The sequence below is a fragment of the Galleria mellonella genome, unplaced genomic scaffold, assembly GCF_026898425.1.
Source record: "Galleria mellonella isolate WM207_F2 unplaced genomic scaffold, CSIRO_AGI_GalMel_v1 utg424, whole genome shotgun sequence".
In the NCBI taxonomy this organism is placed as follows: Eukaryota; Metazoa; Arthropoda; class Insecta; order Lepidoptera; family Pyralidae; genus Galleria; species Galleria mellonella.
In genome coordinates this window covers 2,239,816-2,255,940 of record NW_026442097.1, presented here as the reverse complement: position 1 = coordinate 2,255,940, position 16,125 = coordinate 2,239,816, and the positions used below count along the sequence as shown (strand labels likewise).

General features: G+C 37.7%; 4 protein-coding genes across 4 annotated transcripts; 2 read left to right on the top strand and 2 right to left on the bottom strand.

The window, feature by feature from the left end:
- Nucleotides 1–5,572: 5,572 nt before the first annotated feature.
- Nucleotides 5,573–7,232, bottom strand: LOC113515640 (chorion class CB protein PC404-like). The gene is made up of 2 exons (XM_026899903.3): nucleotides 7,129–7,232; nucleotides 5,573–6,329 (listed from the first exon to the last, which is right to left on the bottom strand). The coding sequence occupies exons 1-2, from the start codon at nucleotides 7,177–7,179 to the stop codon at nucleotides 5,670–5,672; spliced, it is 711 nt and encodes a 236-aa protein (XP_026755704.2). The 5' UTR covers nucleotides 7,180–7,232; the 3' UTR covers nucleotides 5,573–5,669.
- Nucleotides 7,233–7,411: 179 nt separating this feature from the next.
- Nucleotides 7,412–8,733, top strand: LOC113515630 (chorion class CA protein ERA.1-like). Its single transcript, XM_026899893.3, has 2 exons — nucleotides 7,412–7,506; nucleotides 8,034–8,733. Exons 1-2 carry the CDS (start codon nucleotides 7,456–7,458, stop codon nucleotides 8,619–8,621), a joined length of 639 nt encoding a protein of 212 aa, XP_026755694.2. The 5' UTR covers nucleotides 7,412–7,455; the 3' UTR covers nucleotides 8,622–8,733.
- A 3,783-nt stretch (nucleotides 8,734–12,516) lies between these two features.
- LOC128201418 (chorion class CA protein ERA.1-like) lies at nucleotides 12,517–13,485 on the bottom strand. Its single transcript, XM_052898299.1, has 2 exons — nucleotides 13,375–13,485; nucleotides 12,517–13,145 (listed from the first exon to the last, which is right to left on the bottom strand). The coding sequence occupies exons 1-2, from the start codon at nucleotides 13,423–13,425 to the stop codon at nucleotides 12,558–12,560; spliced, it is 639 nt and encodes a 212-aa protein (XP_052754259.1). The 5' UTR covers nucleotides 13,426–13,485; the 3' UTR covers nucleotides 12,517–12,557.
- Nucleotides 13,486–13,639: 154 nt separating this feature from the next.
- Nucleotides 13,640–15,921, top strand: LOC113515619 (chorion class CB protein PC404-like). The gene is made up of 2 exons (XM_052898295.1): nucleotides 13,640–13,751; nucleotides 14,995–15,921. Exons 1-2 carry the CDS (start codon nucleotides 13,701–13,703, stop codon nucleotides 15,676–15,678), a joined length of 735 nt encoding a protein of 244 aa, XP_052754255.1. The 5' UTR covers nucleotides 13,640–13,700; the 3' UTR covers nucleotides 15,679–15,921.
- The last annotated feature ends 204 nt before the right edge of the window (nucleotides 15,922–16,125 follow it).

Here is a 16,125-nt window from a genome sequence, read left to right as displayed (position 1 = left end):
TCTGATAGTAAACGGGATTATCTTAGCCTATAGGCAAAACGTGAGCGATAAATACCTTTAAAGCTACTTTTTTTTTATAAAACTATGGTGGCAAACAAATATACTTGTCCGTCTGATAGTAAACGGGGTTACCGTAGCCTATGGGCAAAGAGTGAGCGATAAATACTTTTTCAGACATTTTTTATACAACTATGGTGGCAAGCAGACATACGGCCCGTCTGATAGTAAACGGGGTTACCGTAACCTATGGGCAAAGCCTGAGCGATAAATACTTTTAAAGCTACTTTTTTTTATAAAACCATGGTGGTACACAAGCATACAGCTCGTCTGATGGTACACGAGGTTATGAATGCCTGTTAGATTAAGAATGTCACGCGCGCATTAAGTTAAAAATAATTAATTTGAAGACGCCTCGTTTAGAGGTGAAACACGTGTCCCAAAACATGCGTGAACAAAATGACAGTCGGAGATTGATGTCTAATATGGAAGGTTGTGGAACTTCTGCTAGTAATAGTGGGGTCAATCTTCGAGTATTGGCAGTCGAACATATACTAATGGTAGCGGAATTAAACAAAATAATTCTAAATAAATAATCAATGATAGTATAGCAATAAAAATACAGTATACGTTTGTAAACACCTTTAAATGGACGGTAAGCCATCACTGCCCCCCGGGGCAGACAATAGCAGTCCATCTTAATTCGAACTGTACGCAAACAAATTCATGTCCCCTTCGATTTCTTTGCTTTGTTTCGAATGAAAATTAAGTAGTTTTCTATACAAGTAAAATTTATATATTTATTTATTCTATATTGCACAATAAAACTTAGTACAAGTTTCGAGCTTAATGCCATATGGTATACTCTATCAGCTGATAATTTTTTTTAAATGGGTGATAATGAAATGGCCACCTCGCGCTAACGGTATACGCTGGTGGGGCACCAGTAAGGGATGCCCCCACCAGTTGACCATTAGGTAACAGAAAGCGTAAGAAAGGCAGTGGTGGTAAAAAAGTGTGATATAAATAAATAAATATATATATATATATATATATATATATATATATATACATATATCTTATGGCCGTTTCGAATAGGCTACCTCTTCCTTTTCCATGGATGTTGTAAAAATCAACTAAGGAAGCACGAGGGATGGGTAGCAGCGTCCCTCTTAAAACATCTCTAAAGCCTAACTGCGGTTGACAATCCAGTTGGCAAGTGTGGCAATTACTGGCAAAACCCTCCAAGGGGGAGGCTTATGATCAGCAGTGGATAGGACAGGAGTTTGTTATAACCTAAATCTGTATTAACACTAAACCTAACAAGTGCGGTCAAATGACCGTTTTTGAAATTTTGTTTAAAACTACCAGAGGGAGACTTTGTACAAAAGTCGATTGCTTGGGTACCTCTGTCCCATTCGTGTTTCTACCGTGAAGCAGTTGTGTGTGCATGGCTGTATTTCGGTTCGAAGGGTGGGATATGGCGTGAATTTACAGGGTACAGAGGAATAACACCTGAGTCCTCAGGAATGGCAACGCATGGGGGGTATCATGGGCGAAACAGTATGTGTACTATTATGTACATGGTACGGCTCATGTCTATAGGCGACGGTTACCACTTTCCATCAGGTGGGCCGTCAGCTTGTTTGCCATTCTAAGTCGTATAAAAAAAAATAATTTTTATGTATAACTTTACTGTATCACCATGTAACTTATTGACTTTTCCTATAATATACTATCTTTCCCATTTAAGAGCTGCGCTCTTGTCGGTGGAGCTCTTGCCACTCACTACGATTTTCAGCGAGTCTCTTCACCTCTTGTTACGACACGACACCAACTCCTTCCTTGATCTGCCTTGATATAACTATGCCTTGGTCTCCCTCCTCCCCTCCTTCCTTCTATCTTACCTTCTATTATAATGTTCATAAGTTCGTCGTGTCGTGTCAAGTGTCCCAACATTTTTCCCCTTCTGTCCTCAACAATTCTAATAATTTGTCTCTTTTCCTTAACCCCTAAGCAGCACCTCCTCATTACTAATTCGATATAATATACATACATGCCATTTTTCAATATGTTTCATCGGTTTCAGAGATGTTTTCTCCCACGAACACTTAGGTTGTGGAATGAGCTCCCTACCGAGGTTTTCCCAAGAGACTACAGCATGGGGTTCTTCAAAAGGGGGGTAAAAAGGTTTCTTCAGGGTCGGCAACGCGCGCGTAATTTATCTGGTATTGCAGGCCTTCATAGGCTACGGTAACCGCTTACCATCAGGTGGGCCGTACGCTTGTTTGCAATATCAGTGGTATAAAAAAAATTTACAACTTACTATTATTTGTTTGTTTACTATCCAATTGCCTAAAATCTCTTTCTATATTAAGATACATTATTTTAAAGCGGTCATTTGATCGCTTATGGTAGGATTTTTTTTATGAGTGAAAATGTCATGGTAACCCCGCCTACGCTATTGGTATACACTGGCGGGTTACCAGTGAAAGGTGATAGGTGAGGATGAAAAGGCAAGTCTGTTAGCCCATTGTGGCGAATTCAATGATAAATTAGTTACGATAGTTTTCAGGGGGAACCGCGTAGTGGTCGGCCTGATAGTGTATGTTAATAGAAATGGGGACTAACCTTCCCATTACTAACAATCATTTCCCCCCTCATGGTAGGATCAGGTATATATAAAATGTCGGTAGGTTTAGTGTTTAAAGTAAATGAACAAAATCATGTTATTAAAGTACACTACTGCAGCGACAAGCAACTGAGGCATTGATGGACGAACGTGCAAATGTGAGCCGAGGCGTAGCCGAGGCACACATACGTGAGTTTGAGTTCTTTCCAAGCATGTTTGAGAAAAATATATTTTCAACCTGTCTAAAGCCACGTGATACACCTAGTTTACTAACGTTTTGTACGTACACTATTATTAAATTTATTGCATTATTGACGCCGCTATGGTAGGAATTTTCATATTAAAAATACGCCGAGTCATCTTACAAGTGACTCCAGTAAGTGAGTTGTCTATTTTTAATTTCCTCACTGGAGGCGTGATCGATTTTCGACCGTTTTCGAACATGAGGAGGTACTCAATTCGCGTGTGTTTTTTTTATATTTCTTACCTCAGAACTTCGTCAGTTATAAATCGATTAAGAAATTTTTGTACAAAAAAAAATCGTTATATAGAATTTTTTTTGTTTTTTTTTTTACAACCTTTGTGTTGTAAAAAAAAGACGACTACGGTTACCACTTTCTATCAGGTGGGCCGTCAGCTTGTTTGCCATTCTAAGTTGTATTAAAAAAAATTACTACAGAACAAATTCTTGGCTGGTAAATAACAAAATTGTCGACTGTACAGATATACAAATATATTTTTTATATTAACAAATGCAAGATGAAATATAATATAATAATGGTTTTATTTAAATAAAGCCGAAGTGAAAACAATTAAGAAGGATTTGTGAGCCATTTTTAAATTAACTTGTCCGAGATAAAACCAGGGTAAACATTAAGATTGTTTATTCTATTTATTATTTATATATCCTTCTTATACCTACCATTTAATAATATTTACGTCATCTTTTTTTTTGATAAAATCACGTGTAATTTAATTATGAAATTGTTGGCAAATTGATAAAATTGTTGTTACATATATGTATCGTAATATCATTAACAACATGTTGTTAAAATAATAAAATCGCAATTAGACTATGTCTGTACATGGTAGATATTTAAGAAAGACTGTATATATATATATATATATATATATATATATATATATATATACATACATATATATATATATATATATATATATATATATATATATATATATATATATATATATATATATATATATATATATATATAGTTATATATATATATATATATATATATAACTGCTAAACATAAGCCTCCCTCTTGGAGAGTTTTGGTAGTAGTTGCCACGCTTAGCAGGCGGATGGCAACCGTTGTTTTAAAAGGGAAGCTGCTACCAATCTCTATATATGTATATACATATATATGCATGAAGGGTATTAATAATATAGATAGATAGATAGATACTGTTTATTGTTTCCTCCAAAATATTACAATAGTAAACTTATTATAAATACAAACAATTACAAGAAATAATCACAATGAGAAAATAATGGGCGACCTTATCGCTAAAAGCGATCTCTTCCAGGCAACCTTCGGATGAAGAGGAGTAAGAGATATCGAAAAGCCAGCACATTAGTTTTTAGAAATTTTGTCCATTCATTCATCCAGTGTGATTGTTTTGGCATCACTTAAAAATTGGATGCAAATTTCACAGGGCTCCTGAAAGTCTATTTTAAAACTTGATACATGTTTTATCTAGAAATATTCTATTTCATTGGTTTTCCTACATCTAAAATCCATTCATGCGAAGTAGCGATACAAAGATAGTTATATATTGGATCAATATTCAATATTTCTTAATATGTAGGTTAATAAATTAACGATTCTCCGTGTAGTCCCGGTATAAAATGGACCATCCTTTTCTTTCTTGTAGGGGTTGTAAGAGGCAACTAAGGGTATTTAATGGTCGAAGGATGGGCAACAGCGTCCCCCTTAAAACATCTCTAAACGCCTTACTGCGGTTGCCCACTTGTCTGCCAAACACATACTACTGGCTAAAAGAGAGAGAGGGAGAGGGCTATGTTCAGCAGAGGACAGGTAATGGCTTATAACATACGTCGAAAATGATGACGGATGTAACAGGATATTTCTTTCTCTTTTCCACATTTATAATATTAGTAAGAATCTATAAAAATTGGCAATTAGGTGGCCTTTGTTTGACGACTGGGTCTTCGTAGAGGAACCAGGTAGAAGTGGATAAAAATTGAAAGGTAACCTCGCTCGCGGAACTGGTTTATGCTGGCGAGGTGAGAGATGACAAGTGAAAATAAAGTTAGGTAAGTTGGCCTATCGTGACGAATTCCACAAGAATTAATCTCGATGGTTTCCAGGGGGATTCGAGTGGAGGTCGATCTGTTAGGTTATATTGCTGTGTAGCTGTAAGATCTTATTACTAACAATTCTTTTCCCCCCTGGTGAGGGATGTTAGGTGGGGATAAAGTCAGGTTAGTAAGTCCATCGTGACGAATTTATCAAGAAGTAACCATTATTACGGTTGAACTCATAAGGTATACTCGTATTGCTGGTAATGGGGGTCCCAAATTTTCCTCAACAACATTTTAATGCACTTGCATTTTTCCAAAATTTCTTTAAGGCAATTTTTTTAAAGTACAGATTGCACTGTGTACAATGGTACTTCTTATGTGTTGCCATTCTTTGAAGATGGAAAGTGGTCACTGTATCCTGTAATTTCATAGCCCTACAAATAGAAATACAACCATGTAAGCACAGCTATTTTACACTAAAAACACGGGTGGGATAGAGGTACTGATGTAGACCACTTTTGAATGAAGTCAAAGAAGTTGTTCAAAGTTGTTCAGTTTAGATTTGTTTTAATAAAAATAAATGAATTGAAACTCGATGTAATAAGCAATGAAATATTAAAGTAGTTGTTAAGTAAATTGATAGGCAAGAGCAGTACTGATTGATTTTGTAATACGTCTGCATAATAACTGAAAACTATCATAATCATACTATAGAATTTGTTCATTTTAGCGAAGTTATGTAACGGTTGTTTACAGCAGTGGTGCAACACCATAGCCTAATCCCGGACCATAGCCGAGTCCACCCAGAGCGGGAGGCGCAAGGGGTCCATAATTCTCGCTGATGATGCCAATGTAACCGTTGTTGCCGCAGCCGCAGCCAGCAGCGCCCGCACCTGCAGTCGGCAGAGCACCTTCGAACGCTACAGCGCTCAGGAACGGCAGCTGTCCAGCGACTGCCATAGGTCCTTCGATGATGTTCTCCGACACAACAGTGAGACCAGTCGGAGCGAGGGGAGAGAAGCTGAAGATGGGGAGGTTGTCTCTTTTGGTAATTGTGGCAAAGTCGAGGAATCCAGTGGCAGGAGCAGGCAGTATGGCGTTACCGATTAAGGCGGGGTTGGCCAATCCAACGCCAGCCAAACCAGTGCCTACAATTCCAGTGTTGGCTAAACCAACTCCAGTGCCGATCAATCCAGCGTTGGGCAAACCGATTCCAGAGCCGATCAATCCAGCGTTGGTCAAACCGAGTCCGGTACCAATTAGACCATTGTTGGCCAAGCCTATACCGCCAATTGCATTGTTACTAACAGCGACGGTGTTTTCGACCACGGTGCTACTACCAACGGTAGCAACACCTGGCCTGGCAATGGCTGGGCGTAGAGTGTTGTAGCTCGGATTGCTGAATGCACACTGTAAATTAATATACATACATATTCAAACACGCTCTTAAAGAAATTCACTAGGAATGCACACGCGAGGGATATTTTATTGAAGTCCAAATTCCATGTCCATAAAAAGGGATCATTGAATTGGGAAAAAGACGATTATGCGTAAAAGTAGTGTTGATGAATTAAAATAAAGAAATATATAAAAAAAAGTTTTAAGTATGAAAGTGGATGGATGTAAATGAAGGGGATAACTGAAGAAAAGGTGGATGGAATATGTGAAAGATGATATGTATAAAAGAGAGGTAAGCCCAAAGATGACAGTGGATAGAAATTTGTGGAAGAAGAAAACAGTGCACTAACTGCAAATAAATGGGAGATGGCAAAGCGATGATGATTCCTTCTTTATCAACCTGTAAACGTCTCATTGTCAAGCAGGAATGAGTATTCCCTTAGCAGGATGATATTAAACTTTTATTACCCTGTTGGCCGTATAATTCCGGCATAGAATAGGCCACCTCTTACTTTTCCGTGGGTGTCCTAAGAGGCGACTAAGAGAATTTACTGGTCAAGAGATGCAGGGCAACAACGTCTCAATTAGAAAAAATTACTGAAGTCTATCTACAGTTGCCAATTCGCCTGCCAAGCGTGACAACTACTGGCCAAACTCTCCCAATAAGGGGAAGCCTATGTTCAGCAGTGGTCAGTTAACGGCTAATATAATGGCGAGAAATGTCAAACACATCAATCAAAAGCAAACTGTGTGTTCGTGGATCTGAAGGACTATACGAGTATGTAAGGAGAATGTAAATAACATATGTTACCTGAATGAAGAGTGCCTGGAGGCACAACACAGTTACGATCTTGGCGGCCATTGTTGAGGACGAATGTTCGTTGAATATGCTTCGAGAACAGTTCGTACGCCTTATATACTTACTGATCCCATATTACGACCTATTTACTTATTGTGCAGTCTCTCTTATCAATAATTAGTAGTGCTGTATCAATTTCATGTTTTACAAAGCATTACGTTTTTACAACACGTGATAGATTATATTATTAAGCATTTCAAAACAACATTCTGCAGTATTGTATATAAGACTGAACTTCATTGGAAAATATCATTCTGTGTTCATTATACATCGATAAACATGTCCACCTTCAGTTTCTTGCTGCTTTGCATCCAGGCTTGCCTGCTCCAGGTATTGAATTATGTATTTTTGATATACATACATACATACATATCTGTCACGCCTGTCTCCCATTAGGGTAGGCAGAAACAATGGAACGCCAAATGCTTCGATTCAAACCTCTTTCGCTTCTTCTTATTTTTGATATACTTCTAATTAATTGCGTATTGTGGTACACTAGTAAAACCTTAAAATCAATACTTCTGAACTTAGTAGTATAATGACTGATATCCCAGGCTACGCTGAGCTTGAGGCTAAGGCTAAGAAAATTGAAGTGAAAATGGGTTGGTTTCACGGCTGGAGTTACTAACAATCAATAGAAATTATTTTTTTTTAAGTTTTGACCATTAGATGGAGCAACGACTTCAAATGTACTGCAGAGAGTCAATGAATGGAGGTAGTCAGGACCGTTCCATATGGAAGTCTATGGGGATAATTATGTTCAGCAGTGGACAATGATGATTGCGACACTCATATGGATATCATTCTATTCACCAGACTCGTTTCAGAAACATCTATAGTTTTCATTTTTTTTTCAGAACGTCTATAGTAACCCTATAGGCCCATGGGGACCAGGTTATGGAAATATCGGTTACGGAGCGGTGACTGAAGTGGAAACAACTACCATCGAAGTGGACAGCGTGAACCGCGGCGGGTGGGGCTACGGCGGCCTGGCTCCTGGCTATGGATTCCCCGGCGGGTACGGTCTGGGCGGCGGAGTTGCTGTCGGCGCAGTTGCTGAGATCGACAAATTCGCTGGCATCGGCAACTTGGGATACGGCCTGCCAGGAGCCGGCCTTGCGCCTGGACTCGGTAGATACGGGTGGGAAGCTGAGTATGGGCTGGCTGGTTTAGGTGCCAATATTGGAGCTATCGGTGTTGAACGAGTTGGTCTCGGTGCAATCGGTCTACCTGCACCTCCTGTACCTGTGGCCAAAACTGGCTACGGCGGTGTGGGTAACGGTGTGTTCGAAGTCTTTGCTGAGATGCCAGCCACCGGCACCGCCATCCTGGGTGGCCAAGTGCCAGTGCTCGGCGCTGTGGAGTTCGCTGGTATCCTGCCCGCTACTGGCGCCGTGACCATCACCGGAAACTGCGGATGTGGTCTCGGTTACGGGCTTTACTAAATATTGATTTGAATTTATGGTTGTTTAATAATGGAATTTCTTACTTAAACTGTATTTACATATATGTAATAAAATTGTGAACGAATCATGTGTGTGTTAATTTTTTAAATAAAAATTTATACATGTTACCAAGGCTAAAATATAGTTTTTAAAATTGTTCTATTTTCTGTTAAAATGTGCGCAAATGTAAAATACAGTTTGACTGATTTGAACGCGGTTTTTACTTTTATATTAAGGAATGCTTCCTTTATTTGTTTTTTTTTTTCAATTATCAATTATCAATTCAATTTATTGCATTCTCCAATATTATTATGAAAGATGTTAATAATGGATAAAGTACATTGTAGACCCTGTCGGGCGCAGCAATTAGAAGCGAGGAGGGCGTTAATCCTTAAATTGTCATATAGATTTAACTAATTCAATTTCAATTTCATCAATTTAATTAAATTCGAATTAAATTCCAAATTAATTTAATTATTTTATTATTATAACGATTTTTTTTATTTCCATATGTTTTATTTTATTTTAATGCAATTTAATGTAGTTGTTCATATTTTTATATCTTTTTAGTATCATTATCAATTTTAGTATTATTAATTAATAATTAATTATATATAAATTATATTTATATATTATGCGTTATTTTTTATTAAAAATTTTTATCATTTAAATATTCATCTATATCGTAATAACATTTTTTAACTAATAGTTCACTCTATCTATAATATAAAAATGAAATAAGCACATAAAATATTAGTTAAAAGAAACTGTATTAGAAGAGCAAATAGCAATTTTTTACTCAGAGTAACCAGCAGGAGAAGTTTAAAGGGAAAGTGATTTTTCTAAGAACTAGATGCGCAATTTGTATTTAAAAGCTAGCTTGTAGAATTTTAACTTAATGATAAATAATTAAAAGTTTGAGTATATATTCAAACTTTTGTTTTGTTCTATAATGTATAACTAGTCAGGCCATAAATACTTTTACTTAAAAACTTTTATTTTTTTCACGATTGAGAAACATTACAATAAGCAAAATGATAAAGTGTACGCTTACAGTTCTAAAGAAGTTGCTCAAGTAGTCGGAAAGGTACAACGTGGTCATTATCCTGCGCCAGTGATCGTTTGGTGGGGCGTGTCTCATTAAGGAGTCACAAAACTACATTCTTGTGAAAAAGGAATAAAACTTTAGCCAAAGTGCATCAAGATACAGTTTTGGACGGTGTTGTGAAACCTTTCAGCAATACACCGTTTAAAATAATACCGTGGACTTTCCTGCAGGACTCTGCATCTGGTTACAAGGCACTAATTACCCAAGCCTGGCTTGAAACCAACGTTCCGGACTTTATAAGAGCTGAAGATTGATCCTCATCTAGCTCAGACCTTAATCCTTTAGACTAAACTACGGTCAATTTTAGAGGACATGGCTTGCTCTAAATGACACGCGACTTAAAAAAATCTTTGGAGTAAGCAGTGGAGAAATTCCCCTTGGAAACAGTGCGTAAATCCATAGAATCGTGGCAAGACAGATTAAAGGCCTATATAAAAGTCAAAGGTGGCCATTTCGAATAGAATATTTTTTTTATTTTTTACTGAGACTAATAAATATGTAGGTATAAATTTTAGTAATATTACATTACTTCATAGAAAATGCATTTTATTTGTAACAGAACTTATGGCTGGACTAGGTATATTATAACTCTCTTTACCGGGGCGCCAAGGTTTGTGTTGGAAAACAGCGCTGCAGCGCCACAAACGTTGCAGCAATATGCTAAGCACGGACCTATTTGTTCCCAGAATATTGCGACACCGAACATTGAAGAACCGCTCGACCGACTTTGTGCAAACTTCACATAAACCATTTACTAAATAATCGTGTTTATATTTTTAAATATATTGTTCAAATCGGCTATTACATTCAATAGATATTACGAATTTAATAATTCATAGAAATAGAAAAAATAACGCTGTCGCGTTGTGCATGTTATTCGTACTTATTTTAGTGGAACAGAATATAGTATATATATACAAAAGAAAGAAAGATGAAAGTATTCATTTACAGAATCATGCGACTCACACAGTTGCATGAATAAAAAAAACTAAGTATTACTATATAATTAAAACAACAAAAATAAAAGATAATAATAATAATACACGTAAGTGTGTAGTCGTGTGCGTATGTGTGTCGCAATATTCTGGGAACAAATAGGTCCGTGCTTAGCATATTGCTGCAACGTTTGTGGCGCTGCAGCGCTGTTTTCCAACACAAACCTTGGCGCCCCGGTAAAGAGAGTTATAATATACCTAGTCCAGCCATAAGTTCTGTTACAAATAAAATGCATTTTCTATGAAGTAATGTAATATTACTAAAATTTATACCTACATATTTATTAGTCTCAGTAAAAAATAAAAAAAATATTCTATTCGAAATGGCCACCTTTGACTTTTATATAGGCCTTTAATCTGTCTTGCCACGATTCTATGGATTTACGCACTGTTTCCAAGGGGAATTTCTCCACTGCTTACTCCAAAGATTTTTTTAAGTCGCGTGTCATTTAGAGCAAGCCATGTCCTCTAAAATTGACCGTAGTTTAGTCTAAAGGATTAAGGTCTGAGCTAGATGAGGATCAGTCTTCAGCTCTTATAAAGTCCGGATCGTTGGTTTCAAGCCAGGCTTGGGTAATTAGTGCCTTGTAACCAGATGCAGAGTCCTGCAGGAAAGTGCACGGTATTATTTTAAACGGTGTATTGCTGAGAGGTTTCACAACACCGTCCAAAACTGTATCCTGATGCACTTTGGCTAAAATTTTATTCCTTTTTCACAAGAATGTAGTTTTGTGACTCATTAATGAGACACGCCCCACCAAACGATCACTGGCGCAGGATAATGACCACGTTGTACCTTTCCGACTACTTGAGCAACTTCTTTAGAACTGTGAGCGTACACTTTATCATTTTGTTTATTGTAGTGTTTTTCAATCGTGAAAAAAGAAAAGTTTTGAAGTAACAGTATTTATGGCCTGACTAGTTATACACTATAGAACAAAACAAAAGTTTGAATATATACTCAAACTTTTAAATATTTATCATTAAGTTAAAATTCTACAAGCTAGCTTTTAAATACAAATTGTGCATCTACTTCTTAGAAAAATCACTTTCCCTTTAAACTTCTCCTGCTGGTTACTCTGAGTCAAAAATTGCTATTTGCTTTTCTAATACAGTTTCTTTTAACTAATATTTTATGTGCTTATTGTATATATACATATTTATTTATTTAATATATTAGATGTATGTTTATATGAGTCTATTTATATGTTTATATTATACGAATACATCAAGTATTGCTTTATTTTTCCTCTATTCAATACTGCACCGTCTACGTATTTCTCGGTTTGCCCAATGTCTGACTGTTAGAGAACACTGTCTGGTGTTATATCTTCCAAATGTACATTGACTACTACTGTGTATTATAGTTTAAATAAAATAAATTCTTCAATACTGTATTCAACATTTCAGCCGTACAAGCTAGTATTAAACTTTTGCAAAAATTGTTGCAGGTAAACTATATTGCACGCGAAGAATAAGACTAATAATAATACATGAGAGAAAGCGACAAGTACTACACTTGTCCCTTTCTTTCGCAAAATTACTAAACGGAACCCAATGAAATTTGGTATACAGATGGTACATAGGATACTTGTAGCACTGATTTGCGCGGGATGAGCCGCTGGATACAGCTAGTAAAAGAATAAAACACAATAGTTTTTGTCGGAGACTTAAGGAATAAAAATTGACTGTGTTAGGGGAAAAAGCAAAATGAGACGTTACAGAAAGAATTCGGAATAATGGGTGATCATGATGGATGGATGGATGGATCATGTACATTAAAACTCAAAAATTCAATTCACTGTTTTTTTTAATAGTTACATCCAAAACAGATTAATAAAGCCCGCAACCGAGACCACATCCGCAGTTTCCAGAGATGGTCACGGCGCCAGCAGCGGGCAGAATACCAGCGAACTCCACAGCGCCAAGCACTGGCACTTGGCCGCCCAGGAGGGCGGTGCCGGCGGCTGGCATGTCAGCAAACACTTCGATCACACCGTTGCCCACACCGCCGTAGCCAGTTTTGACCACAGGCACAGGAGGTGCAGGTAGACCAATTGCGCCGAGACCAACTCGTTCAACACCAATAGCCCCAATATTGGCACCTAAACCAGCCAGCCCATATTCAGCTTCCCATCCGTATCTACCGAGTCCAGGCGCGAGGCCGGCTCCTGGCAGGCCGTATCCCAAGTTGCCGATGCCAGCGAATCCATCGATCTCAGCGACTGCGCCGACAGCAACTCCGCCACCCAGACCGTATCCGCCGGGGAATCCATAGCCAGGAGCCAGGCCGCCGTAGCCCCACCCGCCGCGGTTCACGCTGTCCACTTCGATGGTAGTTGTTTCCACTTCAGTCACCGCTCCGTAACCGATATTTCCATAACCGGGACCCCAGGGGCCTATAGGGTTACTATAGACGTTCTGAAAATATATTAATGTTTCTGAAACGAATCTAGTGAATAGCCCATAGACTGTCATAAGTAACGGTCCTAAGCTACCTCCAGCCAATTCAAGCTATAAAATCAGCCCATTTTTACTTCAATCTTCTTAGCCTTTGGGATATTAGCCATTATAGTACTAAGTTCAGAAGTATTGATTTAAAGGTTTTACTAGTGCAACACAATATACAATACAATACATAATTTAATACCTGGAGCAGGCAAGCCTGGATGCAAAGCAGCAAGAAACTGAAGGTGGACATGTTTATCGATGTATAATGAACACAGAATGATATTTTCCAATGAAGTCCAGTCTTATATACAATACTGCCGAATGTTATTTTGAAATGCTTAATAATATAATCTATCACGTGTCATAAAAACGTAATGCTTTGTAAAATGTGAAAGTGATACAGCACTACTACTACTGATAAGAGAGACTGCACAATAAGTAAATAGGTCGTAATATGGGATCAGTAAGTATATAAGGCGTACGAACTGTTCTCGAAGCATATTCAACGAACATTCGTCCTCAACAATGGCCGCCAAGATTGTATTTGTGTTGTGTCTCCAGGCACTCTTCATTCAGGTAACATATATTATTTATCCTAGTAAAAACAATAATCTAATCCAAATTGAATAGAAAAACTTATATTTTCTATTAATTAATTTATCAGACTGTTAGCCGTGTGGTCGGGCAGAGAATGGGCCACTTCTTCTTTTACGTTTGGTGTCGTAAGAGGCGACTAAGGAAACTTAATGATCGTAGGATCAACAGAAGTGTCCCATTTAAAAATATCACCAAAGGCTAACAGCGGTTGCCAACCTGAAGCCTAAACATAGGCACCGATAAAAGAAAACTCTGAAATGAAAAGAGAGAGAAGATTAGATTTTATTAAGGAAACATAAATGTTAAATGTTCGGTTTCAAAGATGTTTCCTCTCGTGAATGTTCAGGCTGTAGGATGAGCTTCTTGGTAAGGTTTCCTTTAGAAACCACAGCATGGGATTCTTCATAAAGAGCGTATTAAGGTTCTTTAAGCTTAAGCAATGCGTATATGACATTCCTGGTTTTGCAAACGTCCATAATTTTTACAGTGTCTGTTTATCATCAGACATGTGAGCTCGGGAGAAATAATACGAGATGTTAGCATTGTTTTTCGTTCCTAGTAAGAGGCAAATAAGGGAAGAAAGCACAATACCCCAGAATAAGAGAAAAAATACAATTGCAGTCCAGTGTCGCAATAGTAGGCTAATAATATTTTTTAACAATGAGATATAGAGAGCGCTAAGAACGAATCATCATTTCCTTACCCTTGTTTAATTTAGTTGAAAACAGAGTATATATGTGTATTTTCATATATTTTGTCTACTAATTGTGATATTGTTAGGTTTCATACTTTTATGCATAACAATGTTTTACATAGTCTATTCATAGTTTTTTAGGTTTTTATCTGGTATAATTAAATATACCATATATTTACACCATCGTAAGACGCAACTAAAGAATACTAATAGTCGAAGAATTGAAAGCTGTGTTTCTCTTAAAACATTACCAAAGCCTGGCTGCGGTCGTTAATCCGCTTACCAAACGTGACAATTACTGACAGTACCCTCCTTATGAGGAAGGCTTATGTTCAGCAGTTTTAACAGCCGAAATAATGATGATAATATCACAAATTACAACTCAGGTATATTGCATCATAACAGTGATAGAAAAAGATGATAACTGTCTTAATGAATATGTCTACGAAATATTGAATCTGAAATTTGTAACTGAAAAAATGTACCTGTTTATAATTTTTAGGCTTAATGAATACTTTGTCTTTCCAGTCGTTGCTTGGAAACCCAACCCTCAACAGAAGACTGCCGTCAGCCATCTCTGGTATAAGCGGTGCTACGGTGGTCGAAAACACCGTCGCTGTTAGTAATAATGCAATTGGCGGTATAGGCTTGGCCAACAATGGTCTAATTGGTACCGGACTCGGCTTGGCCAATACTGGTTTGATCGGCTCTGGAATTGGCTTGGCCAACACTGGATTGATCGGCACTGGAGTCGGTTTGGCCAACGCTGGATTGATCGGCTCTGGAGTTGGTTTGGCCAACACTGGAATTGTAGGCACTGGTTTGGCTGGCGTCGGATTGGCCAACCCTGCCTTAATCGGCAACGCCATACTGCCTACTCCTGCCACTGGATTCCTCGACTTCGCCACAATTACCAAAAGAGACAACCTCCCCATCTTCAGCTTCTCTCCCCTCGCTCCGACTGGTCTCACTGTTGTGTCGGAGAACATCATCGAAGGACCTATGGCAGTCGCTGGACAGCTGCCGTTCCTGAGCGCTGTAGCGTTCGAAGGTGCTCTGCCGACTGCAGGTGCGGGCGCTGCTGGCTGCGGCTGCGGCAACAATGGTTACATTGGCATCATCAATGAGAATTATGGACCCCTTGCGCCTCCCGCTCTGGGTGGACTCGGCTATGGCCCAGGAATCGGCCATGGTGTTGCGCCATTACTGTAAACATCGGATACCTAAAACTGTGTCCAAGTTACTACTTATCATAAATTTATGTGGTAATTCTTAATTACTACATGTACCTCTATTTTGCATAATATATTCACTTACTACTGAGAATCGTCTATCGATTATTGGCTTCACCTACATAACATATGATTATATCTTGTAATTGTTTATATTTATAATAAGTTTACTATTGTAATCTTTTGGAGGAAACAATAAAGAGTATCTATCTATCTAAAACATGTATTTAATTATTTAACTCTTTTCTGCATCAGAAACATAAAATATACAATGACAATTAAACAATTCAAATTGGATTTGATTCCTGATAGTCTAATCTAAAATCAGCAGGTCTACTCTTTAATGTAATATCAATTCAATCTATTGCCAATGACAATTTTATACTGCATTCATGAAACAAGAGTTAGGAATTAGGTTATAATTGGG

Bases quoted from the DNA above. Each gene is read 5' to 3' on its own strand.
- LOC113515640 (XM_026899903.3), bottom strand. From the start codon at position 7,179: ATGGCCGCCAAGATCGTAACTGTGTTGTGCCTCCAGGCACTCTTCATT. The intron at 6,330-7,128 runs GTAACATATGTT...ATTAATTTACAG, and splicing joins TCCAGGCACTCTTCATTCAG to TGTGCATTCAGCAATCCGAG.
- LOC113515630 (XM_026899893.3), top strand. From the start codon at position 7,456: ATGTCCACCTTCAGTTTCTTGCTGCTTTGCATCCAGGCTTGCCTGCTC. The intron at 7,507-8,033 runs GTATTGAATTAT...TTTTTTTTTCAG, and splicing joins TCCAGGCTTGCCTGCTCCAG to AACGTCTATAGTAACCCTAT.
- LOC128201418 (XM_052898299.1), bottom strand. From the start codon at position 13,425: ATGTCCACCTTCAGTTTCTTGCTGCTTTGCATCCAGGCTTGCCTGCTC. The intron at 13,146-13,374 runs GTATTAAATTAT...ATATATTTTCAG, and splicing joins TCCAGGCTTGCCTGCTCCAG to AACGTCTATAGTAACCCTAT.
- LOC113515619 (XM_052898295.1), top strand. From the start codon at position 13,701: ATGGCCGCCAAGATTGTATTTGTGTTGTGTCTCCAGGCACTCTTCATT. The intron at 13,752-14,994 runs GTAACATATATT...TTGTCTTTCCAG, and splicing joins TCCAGGCACTCTTCATTCAG to TCGTTGCTTGGAAACCCAAC.